General features: G+C 38.4%; 1 protein-coding gene across 2 annotated transcripts; it reads right to left on the bottom strand.

Moving 5' to 3' along the window:
• Nucleotides 1-4,911: 4,911 nt before the first annotated feature.
• Nucleotides 4,912-10,753, bottom strand: LOC124274638 (slit homolog 2 protein-like). 2 transcript variants are annotated; one of them, XM_046710000.1, is made up of 3 exons: nt 10,601-10,753; nt 6,249-6,628; nt 4,912-5,559 (listed from the first exon to the last, which is right to left on the bottom strand). In XM_046710000.1, exons 1-3 carry the CDS (start codon nt 10,653-10,655, stop codon nt 5,539-5,541), a joined length of 456 nt encoding a protein of 151 aa, XP_046565956.1. In that variant the 5' UTR covers nt 10,656-10,753; the 3' UTR covers nt 4,912-5,538. The 2 variants fall into 2 exon arrangements, with proteins under 2 accessions (XP_046565956.1, XP_046565955.1); XM_046709999.1 differs by lacking the exon at nt 10,601-10,753 and adding an exon at nt 8,842-8,994.
• Nucleotides 10,754-12,008: the final 1,255 nt, after the last annotated feature.

Raw genomic sequence — 12,008 nt, 5'->3', positions numbered from 1 at the left:
GTATCCCTAAAAGTTACACAATTGCAAATAGCATATGTCGAAATACCTCACATCGGCCTGATTGGGCGTTCAAAATTATGCGTAATATGATATCCAGAAAAGCATGTTTACTCGCATCCTTGATAATGTCCAGGGAAAACGTTACGATCACTCTCCACTGTGGAGAGCGATCGTAACGTATACCCTGTAGATTATCGAGGACGGTTGACTCGTAAAATCGGGCATAACTTAGAAAAATACCAATAGCTGCTGAAAACAATACATCAGCCTATAGATGGCAATTAGGTCGCTCAGCCAGGTATGACGACGGACAGTCGACTCACTGGCATGAAATGCATGTGGTGCCTACGGGCACAAGGGGTCATCTTAAAGATATTTGTTGTGCTTTTTCATGTGCGTTGAATAGGTCTCATCTATTGATTAACCATCTTTCGTGTCTTTCTGTCATAAAGTTAATGTTGAGATATGTAAAAGAGTATGATACCCATAGAAAAGCTTAAATTAGCCATCGTATTAATTGTCTCAAAATATATAGGTGACATGACCATCCGAAGATCGACAGGACTGGATATTACTTGTAAATTGTTTTGACATGCCGTTTACTTCCCCAGTTTAATTCCCTAAAGGATAATCTCATCTTAGGTGATATCTCTATCTCCCAGCCCGATCCCAACCACCCGTAACACCCGTCCTGACTATGCTTTTGAGAAGACCCCTCGTACCTGTTTCTTTTTGTTGTGATAGTGAAACTCCATGGTAGCTTCATCCTTAACAGCTTCAGTCTTAAAGTTATTGTTTACGTCAGCTATCGTTAATAATGAAGCTAATTCTAATTTCAAAATGAGCATTTAAAAAAGTTTCTTTTGTGATACAATATCACCGCACACTAATTTACATATAGCCATGGTCTGTTCCAAATAAGTCGCAGTGCGCTTTGAAAAAAACCCTGCTTTGCTCATTTCTGCACAAATCTCTCGTCAGTAAAGTCCTTTTTCTACGTTTCCTATCTCCCTACCACTGAGACTGTAGTTTGGCCGAACTTAGTTTAACAGATATTTCATATTTTCACATATCAACTACATACATCGTAGACATAAATGCGAAAAAACAGTGTTTTGTGTCTTTTTCCGACAGTACTTTAATCACAGTTCATCCTTGTAAAATAAACCTGATCCCCTGAATAATCTTCCGAAACAGATTATCTCTGCTAATCTTCTGCTTATACAAGTTAAGGGAAACAAAGTCAAAACGGATGATATGGATCTATTTGCATTCTTAGATTTTCATCAACACCAGGAATATTCTCCCAAATGTTTCCACAAATCTAACAGTGAAGATGCTAAGCAATATCTTTATGAACAAGAAAATCAAAACACTTGAAAGAAGCCTGCTTATGACCATTCGCTTATGTTGATGTGCGGTTAGTTGACATCAGTAGAAGAAATAGAATCAATTGTTTTTAATGATACTATATATTTCTTGCGTGCAGAAATGTATCTGAAAAAAGGTCCAACTAGCCCACATAATCCGTACATGCTTCCAGTCAGGTGAATGTTCGAGAGGGTATTCCTTCATGAAAAACTACGGCTCAGGTTATTTTTCAAAGAAAAGTTCTCCATTATGTTTCGTTTGTCGTTATTCCGTCAGATCAGGGATCCCATGTCATTTCATGTTTTTTCAGCAGTCTATGTATTAGTTTATGCATATCTCATCGTCGTTGAACCATCCAGTGCATATCATCCTGCATCTCAGGTAACTATAGAGAGGATTCATCACACTCTTCAGTATCTTACTATTTGGAAATATATGGGATGGCATTCATTCATTCATTCATTCATTCATTCATTCATTATATAATAGAAATAATAATAATAATAATAATAATAGTGGATTTGTATTGCGCTTTTCCATACTTGGATATTATGCTCAAAGCGCAGTGAGATTTGATCAGAAGAAAGCTTGGCGGAAAAGATGGGTTTTGATAGCTGTTTTGAAGGCAGAACAGGTTTGACACTGGCGGACATCAAGGGGAAGATTGTTCCAGGCAGTGGCTGCAGCATATGCAAACGATTTCTTCCCATAACTAGAGTTATGGTGTAAGAGAGTATGTTCAGAGGGACATACAAACACTTGGCTCTCGTATGAAAGACAATTTTATCATGCCATTAAGATTACATTCTTAGTATTTTGAAAATGTACCTACTCGATGTTTTCGCCATGTTTCTCCTCTAGCTAATTTATCGAATTGTGATACTGTTTGAACTTGTGATTTGGCGGCTTCACTGTCAACTGCAGCCCTTAAGTTATAGATAACTCAGATGTAAAGTTGTGTCGTTAGTGTAAAATTGTCAATGGATTTACCTGATGCAGGTGAAGGTGACACTAGAATGAATCCAAAGAAGGGAGTTCCATACATGCTTGATGCTTACATGACTGATGCATATTAGCACTCACCTTCTAGCGACACACTGTTCATATGTTATATTACATTATATTGTTAAATGCATGTTAGACTGCATGTTCCAGATGATTGTTTAAGAGACAATAGGACCCTGGAATAAAACGATAAAATATTTATCATCTGTCAACATGGCTGGTGAGAGATGTTCCAAGAATTATTTAGCAGAATAGACTTTTTTATTCCTGGTAGTTGTTTATACTAAAATAATGTTATAATTGTGAATGTAGTTATAGTTTGTTATAAAAGCTAAACATGTGATAAATAGAAATATTATACGATAGTGAAATATGAGAATAGAATATTGGAAAGGATTATTCTTTTCTACATTAAAGGCACACAGAAAAGTATTAGATATGATTGGTGACAATAAACATGGAAAATATACTCAACGAACTGACATGTGCATTTTGTGCATGGAAACAAAGAACCCCAAACCAAAAAATGTTGTTATACATATGTACATCTATAACTGATAAAGAATAGTTGTGGGAAACAAGCGGTTTCTTTATATCAACTGATATACTAAATCGACAGGAATCTTAAGAGGTCCATCACTATAATCGCTTGAATACAATCTTGGTCAAATGAAAATGGGAATGACCATTGTGAACTCCTTTGCCAGAAACTGGCCACAGTGTGGAGAGTTTCTGGACTTTGGAAGTTTCTAGAATTTAATTGTGACGTTGACCTATAATCATGAAAATGAAAATGAACATTTCTTATCATTATTAAATTTGCAGATCATGCATATCCATACCTATCATCACATTTGACGTTTACAGTACGTGTCTTCCAGCAACCCACTGTCGATATGTTATAGGAAAAGGTATGTAGGACTACATGTTTCATAGGAGACCATGCGACGCTAGAATGAAGTGATAAAATATATGCATATTTTCTGTCAACATAGTTGGTTACAGATGTTCAAAGGATATTTCGTAGAGTAAATGTACCGGGACATTGCTATACACATATACATCTAAAGCTGAAACAAACGGTTACTTTCTATCAACTGACATCATAAATCGACATTAATCTCAAGACGCGGATCACATTAATCACTTACATAAGATGTCGGTCTATAATCGTGGAAGTGGAATGGATGTTTCCTATAATTATGAACTGTGTTTAGTCCTTCTGTTGTTGGCACGGATTTCAGTTACTCAGTGATTGTTCCAGACTAACAATGGCAGATATGTTCACAATTTTCAATTATTGGTAGACAACAAATAACGGCTGTGAAAAAAACCTCATTAAGAGATATTATCCAATAACTGAAATAAAATACAATCAATACTTTTCCCCCCTACATGTTTGTCTTAAAACGCATGTATAGTCGTTCATAACTATGTGGAACATGACTGTAGTAATTGCTGTCAGTAATATCTAAGGTTGATTGAATTAAGCCTGTCGCATGCAGCAGAGCTATTAAACTAACCAGTCTAGTGATGCCCCAGAAAATCACTGGACACACTAATTCACGTACTATTATCAAATGCTGGTTCAAATTCAAACATAATAAAGATAAGCATAAAGGCATGACAATAATCTTAAATTATTGCTGAACAGCTGAAATATTATATGTCTGGGATGACGCATTTTATCATCCTAATATGGTTTCATCTCCTTTCCTCTGAATGTTTGAGATCATATCACAAGATTGGCTTTTGTCATCAACGTCTTATTAATAACTTTCAACACGTTAGATTCCAGCGGTTTATCTGAGATCCTTCCACAGAATACGGTCTCCGTCGTCCTGGTAATCCTCTGCACGCAATATGCACTTCTCCTCTACAACATTCAGCAGACGCTCAGGCAGGTCCTCCACCTGTACGGGGCCCACAAGTAGCACAATGATCCGGTTAGGAATCAGATCCGTTACCGAGTAAAGTGCTGCATCAATGGTAAATTGTGACCACTGAGAACAATCTTGAAGGAAGTCATCTGAAATCACCAGAACAGACTTCCAGCTGTACGTGATGCCGCAAATAATACCGTCGGCGATAGAAACACCTGGAAGAACATCCCGATCCTTCAGGAACAGACGCACAGGCTGATTACACAGTTCCAGCTCTGGTCGTACTTTCCGATAGACGAAAGGAATGTCAGCCTCACAATACGCGACAAAGAAGGTGAAATCAAAATCTTTGGCTGTTAAATATTGGATACCCAAACCAAAGAGTTTCAGCAAAGCATTATGATATCGCACTGGATTGTTGGAGACTATGTATACAACAATAATAGAAGTAAACATTACAACCATAAATGTAACGGTGATGCTAAGCATCATTTTGCCTGTACAGTAGCGAAACAGTCTTTCATGATGTTGGACCACATCCACAGTTCCTGTCATTGTGCCATTATCCAGAATGCATGGGAAGTTCCTGTCAGTCTCGTAAATGACAGGTGTATCCACCAACCAAAGAATGAAGTCCAGATTTTCACAGCTACACGAAAAGGTGTTCCCATTGAAAATAAGTTTGAGGTTGTTCTTTTCAAATGACAAATCCAGTTTTGATCTTGTGCCTTTATCCAACTGTCCAATCAGGTTAAAGGACATGTCGATAAGGATAAGCCGTCTATATTTAATGGTTTCAATAGGAATGGTGTCAAACTCATTGTGAGATAAATTTAGATGAATGATTGTATTAGAAATTGGACGAAGTGATATATCAGTCAGTTCATTCATTGAAACATCAAAGTATTGTATTGATTTCAGAGGACTGAATACACTATGTTCACTAAAGGATTTATGGGCAAATTGTAACTTGCAATTTCGTAATGACAAATGTGTTGCGTTTTCAAATGAGTGGAAATCAAACACATTATCAAACTTGTTGCCTGATAACTCAACATTGCCAACATTTTCTAAACCCCCAATGTGCATTAAACCATGAACCAAGTTAGAAGCCAGGAGAACAGTTTCCAGGTTGTGTGTGTTTTGAAATACAATTTCTTGGATGAAGTTTGAAGATCCTGATACGGAAGTTACACCCAAATATCTAATCTTAGGAGGCAATGTGACTGTTACTGTTTTGTTTTTACCTAATGTTTCATAACTTTGAGTCCTTGGAAAGTCACCGTCTATTTTCTGCAGGCTGCAATCGAAATATTCAAGGTGGGAAAATCTAAAAAGGAAAAATAGTACAACAACATCCCCAACAAATAAGTTGTCAGACATATCAAGAACTTTCAAACAACTTTCAAATGGATCCTTGTAGACTGCTGCATATTCGATTAAGTATAAGCGGTTGCTTCTCAAAGATACTTCAGTGACACATATTTTAGTCAGATAACGCATACTTTCTTTAGTTAGGGCTCTATCAAGAAGTTCTTTTTCATGTTGCACTTCGAGCTTGTATGTACCATTAAACCAAATTTTGGTCATATTCCGATTTACAAAGGGATAGAGAAGACGTAAAGCGTTGTGGTTTCCTATTTGATTGTGGGTTAGTTCCAACTCTTTTAGGAACAATAGTGGCTCCAGAACGCCTGGCTCACAGTCTTTTATACTACAATGATTTAAAACCAAAACCTCAAGATTTGTCTCATTTAAACTCTGAAATGTTTCATTTCTTAATTTTTCTGTTGAACATTCGCCTCCGTATATAAACCTGGAGTCCATCTGGAGTACTTTCAGATTTGTTAGGTTGGAGAATCCTGGACCAAACAAAGGATGAGGAACTGAGTCGATATACAGACTGTGGAGCTTGACGAGAGGAGGAAACACCCAATCCGGATATGAGCTCATTTCAGTCTTTTCAAGATTTAGAGTGTTCAAACTCACAAGGTCACGGAAGACTTCCTCAGGGAAAGACACTCTGTCTGATCGCAATTTGTTCCGAGAAAGGAGAAGTTTGTTGAGACTAAACAGGCCCCTGAATGCCTCTGGTTCCAACTCTGACAGCGGGTTCCTGTTGATATTAAGGTAGATGAGCTTCCTAAACTTGTAAAATGTGTTATTTGTGAGAATTTTCAGATCATTTTCACTCATATCCAGAGCTGTTATATTTTCCGGAAGGTAGTCTGGAACATGTTGAAGTTTTCTTCCAGTACAGTCAGCAAACAAACCTCCATATTGCATGTCAAAATGCAAGGCACAAATCTGTACATTTCCTTGGCACAATGTGAATGTCAGCAAAACAAGGAGAGTCCTCAACATTGTGTCTGAAACAACAAACAGTGCATGGCCATCTTTTATCGTATACATTATTTTGTTGACATCAGAATAACATCTTATGCAATGCTGATTCATTCATCTGGTATTTGTTTTAGAGTGTTGAGCCATGCTTTCTCCAAAGTTACAATTCATTCCAAACGTAACTGCAACTGGCAATTGTTAAAGATACGCCAAAATAGGCAAGGCGTGGCTTGCAATGTTATGACGTTGGTTTGATGCGAGCATGTGCGATTTGCACCGTACTTAATAGCTTGCTGTAGGCATAATGTCACTGTTATGTGTCTTACCTGTGTATGAACTCAAGTGAATTAAAATACCAAAAAATAAATAAAATGTTGACTATTTCTTCATGATGATTAAAACAAATGAGGACAAATTACAAATACTGGGACAAAGAACTACATTTTCGTTATGCACATAATCTACCACGGTAAACGTAACGGTTTGTTGTTACATGACAGCACTATATATCCATTATAAACACGCTCCAGGGCCTAGATTTTCGAAGCGATCTAAGCGCTAAGATAGTCATAAGTTCATCTTAATGACACTTACGACTATCTTAGCGCTAAGAGAGCTTCAAAAATCTAGGCCCAGGGGTTTAAAATTGTACAGAAGGGAGTAGTGTGTGCTATATTTAGACGAGTTCTGGAAGTTATACCACTGGGTTCTACATCCCTACGGGCCATTCTTCTATATTCTGACCCAGGGAGTTGGGGAATTGTTCTTGAGTGTTTCTTTTAACGGTGGTTGCAGTTACTATATCTGTCTACATTGCAATAATCCTAGAATGTATCATACTGCTTTTGAATTTGCACTGCCACTTTAATTTATACTGTCACTGTAATACCTGGACATGTGTTGTCATTTGTACTATTTTGGAAACATAGCTAATTTAGAATTATGGAATATCACATTGCCTTGCTGTCTGTTGGTTGCACTGCGTTACGGACTGATTTCTGCTGAACTCCTACATTGTTTTCAACCTGGGAATCAGCACGGAACAAGTATTAAAGGACAAGGAAAATATCCCAGCTCTTGTATATAAATAAACACATTATGAGAACGAGCTCTGTGCACTCCGTGTAACGTACAACTCTCAATGCATAAACACATTATTCAGTGGCACAATGTTGTATATTGCCACTTGGGAGAGATCGATTTAAATGTCACCAACAGTGTAATACACTTCAAACACTGTCACACAATGAGTAACACCGCATTTTACTGAATGTCAAAGAAACATTTGAACAAAGATGAAACACTGACATTGCTCAATGAATAATACCGCACCTGACTGAATGTCAACAGAAACAGTGGAATGTAATTGAAACACCGTCACACAATTAATAACATCGCGCTGAAAACAGATGAAACACCGTCACACAATGAATAACATCGCGCTGAATACAGATGAAACACTGACACACAATGAATAACATCGCGCTGAATACAGATGAAACACCGTCACACAATGAATAACATCGCGATGAATACAGATGAAACACCGTCACACAATGAATAACATCGCGCTGAATACAGATGAAACACTGACACACAATGAATAACATCGCGCTGAATACAGTTGAAACACCGTCACACAATGAATAACATCGCGCTGAATACAGATGAAACACCGTCACACAATTAATAACATCGCGATGAATACAGATGAAACACCGTCACACAATGAATAACATCGCGCTGAATACAGATGAAACACCGTCACACAATGAATAACATCGCGATGAATACAGATGAAACACCGTCACACAATGAATAACATCGCGATGAATACAGATGAAACACCGTCACACAACGAATAACATCGCGATGAATACAGATGAAACACCGTCACACAATGAATAACATCGCGCTGAATACAGTTGAAACACCGTCACACAATGAATAACATACAGATGAAACACCGAATCACACAATGAATAACATAACGCTGAATACAGATGAAACACCGTCACACAATGAATAACATCGCGCTGAATACAGATGAAACACCGTCACACAATGAATAACATCGCGCTGAATACAGATGAAAAACTGTAACAAAATGAGTAGCGTTACACCTTACCCCATTTTATACATGGTCTCTGATAGTCGATAACTATAAAGTGGCACAAACGCAGTAAGCAGGCTATTGTTTATCATTCTTATTGTCCAAAGCGTCTAATACTTATCTCACCTGTTGTTTCAAGGTCTATATCTTCCTCACCAACAGCATCATTAGTTATGTACATAAAACGTCCGGAGTATCCAGAGTGCGACCATCAGCCTCCGTTCTCCTCACAGGTGTGGCGTCTCCGACCCTATCCCCGACAACTTTAACACAGCTGAGTTGCCCTGCTTGTTTAGGTTCAGTGAGCAGAGTCAAATGTTGTAAACACCATCATATGAGATGGTGATACTTCATCGGCTGTACTCGTCACAAACATATGAAATGACAACTGTGTACCATCGACCTGAGTAGTTGTGTATTAGTCACGCTGACAAAGTTTTGAATGGGGATTCTATGGTGGCTGATTAGAAAGCCATCGCTTTCGCGCCTTAAAATTCGGAGGCGAGAAAGCGAGAAAGCGATATCACGAGACGAGAAAGCGATAACACGAGACGAGAAAGCGATAGCACGAGACGAGAAAGCGATAACGCGAGACGAGAAAGCGATAACGCGAGACGAGAAAGCGATAACGCGAGACGAGAAAGCGATAGCACGAGACGAGAAAGCGATACCATTACGCGAGAAAGCGATAAAGCGGTAGAGCGAGAAAGCGATATACCAAGGCGAGAAAGCGATAGAGCGAGAAAGCGAGAAAGCGATAAAGCGAGAAAGCGATAGAGCGAGAAAGCGATATTTCACATAATTCTGCCCTGTCTGCACATGACGTCTAACCTGCGTATGATTTAATCCAACAGGAGGCTTTATTTTCATTTGGTTTAGTCGTATAGAAACAACATGAACATGCTTTCAAATTCTGTGGCATTTTTCTAATTAATCCTTCAACTTGTCCAAACAATAATCCAACAATAACTCCAGAAACCGAGTGTGTTTTCGTTGAAATAAATGAGTGCTCTTAAATAGTCTGTAAAAAGGATAACAATCATTTAATTTATTGTTACATCACTAATTAGGCTTGGATTAATTCCTGGCTTGCATTTCTTTATTGTCATTTCCCTTGTTAAATGCTACCATTGTTATCTCATTATTCATGCCGGGATTAACAATCCCTGGCTTCCATTTGTCCATCCACCCTACCAATTTAGCGCTAATTAAGTACTGGCTTCCCTTGTTATCTTATCACTGTTGTTTCAAATGTACGTCTTTAGCTTTCTCTTCCTAGTTTCTAGTCTCTTCATTCACCTGATGAAGGATAAGAATATACTCCGTAACATCGTGATCCAGTCCGGTGTTAAACAACAAACCACCCAAACGAACTCCCCGTCGGGCTTTATTGTATCAGTGATGGAATTTCATACACCCTGTGCCTTTCATCTGATCTTTTTATGTGTGCCTATTTCACACATATATATTTCCACTATTATTTGAAAAAAGGGATTGTTCTAAATGTATGTGACATCGTCTCCCATACTTCTACAAGAATGGCTTGTCTACATACTTATATGTCTGTCTGTCCCCATATCCCAACTATCTACTTGAGACAGTGCGCGCCACAAGTCATCGGCCGACGTTACAGGTGTGTTTAACAAAAACGTAATATAATTATTACTTGGGGAATAAAGCACTATATCATAAAACACCTGTATGTTAAAAATAATTTAGTTTAGATGGGGAGTTGAGAAGTTGGACGTAAGAGGGTTGGGAACTTGATTGCGTATAAGTTCAACTAAGTAAGTAGTGTAAAGTATATTGTGACTTATTGTGCAGAACAGTTCAACTGTTGCTGATAAGCTAATAAGGAACATATGACCACTAATACTTATCTCACCTGTTGTTTCAAGGTCTATATCTTCCTCACCAACAGCATCATTAGTTATGTACATAAAACGTCCGGAGTATCCAGAGTGCGACCATCAGCCTCCGTTCTCCTCACAGGTGTGGCGTCTCCGACCCTATCCCCGACAACTTTAACACAGCTGAGTTGCCCTGCTTGTTTAGGTTCAGTGAGCAGAGTCAAATGTTGTAAACACCATCATATGAGATGGTGATACTTCATCGGCTGTACTCGTCACAAACATATGAAATGACAACTGTGTACCATCGACCTGAGTAGTTGTGTATTAGTCACGCTGACAAAGTTTTGAATGGGGATTCTATGGTGGCTGATTAGGGCCATCGCTTTCTCGCCTTAAAATTCGGAGGCGAGAAAACGAGAAAGCGATATCACGAGACGAGAAAGCGATAACACGAGACGAGAAAGCGATAGCACGAGACGAGAAAGCGATAACGCGAGACGAGAAAGCGATAACGCGAGACGAGAAAGCGATAGCACGAGACGAGAAAGCGATACCATTACGCGAGAAAGCGATAAAGCGGTAGAGCGAGAAAGCGATATACCAAGGCGAGAAAGCGATAGAGCGAGAAAGCGAGAAAGCGAGAAAGCGATAGAGCGAGAAAGCGATATTTCACATAATTCTGCCCTGTCTGCACATGACGTCTAACCTGCGTATGATTTAATCCAACAGGAGGCTTTATTTTCATTTGGTTTAGTCGTATAGAAACAACATGAACATGCTTTCAAATTCTGTGGCATTTTTCTAATTAATCCTTCAACTTGTCCAAACAATAATCCAACAATAACTCCAGAAACCGAGTGTGTTTTCGTTGAAATAAATGAGTGCTCTTAAATAGTCTGTAAAAAAGGGTAACAATCATTTAATTTATTGTTACATCACTAATTAGGCTTGGATTAATTCCTGGCTTGCATTTCTTTATTGCCATTTCCCTTGTTAAATGCTACCATTGTTATCTCATTATTCATGCCGGGATTAACAATCCCTGGCTTCCATTTGTCCATCCACCCTACCAATTTAGCGCTAATTAAGTACTGGCTTCCCTTGTTATCTTATCACTGTTGTTTCAAATGTACGTCTTTAGCTTTCTCTTCCTAGTTTCTAGTCTCTTCATTCACCTGATGAAGGATAAGAATATACTCCGTAACATCGTGATCCAGTCCGGTGTTAAACAACAAACCACCCAAACGAACTCCCCGTCGGGCTTTATTGTATCAGTGATGGAATTTCATACACCCTGTGCCTTTCATCTGATCTTTTTATGTGTGCCTATTTCACACATATATATTTCCACTATTATTTGAAAAAGGGATTGTTCTAAATGTATGTGACATCGTCTCCCATACTTCTACAAGAATGGCTTGTCTACATACTTATATGTCT

Source organism: Haliotis rubra, unplaced genomic scaffold (assembly GCF_003918875.1).
Source record: "Haliotis rubra isolate DU_JTF1 unplaced genomic scaffold, ASM391887v1 Scf1923, whole genome shotgun sequence".
In the NCBI taxonomy this organism is placed as follows: Eukaryota; Metazoa; Mollusca; class Gastropoda; order Lepetellida; family Haliotidae; genus Haliotis; species Haliotis rubra.
This window is presented reverse-complemented; position numbering and strand designations above follow the sequence as displayed.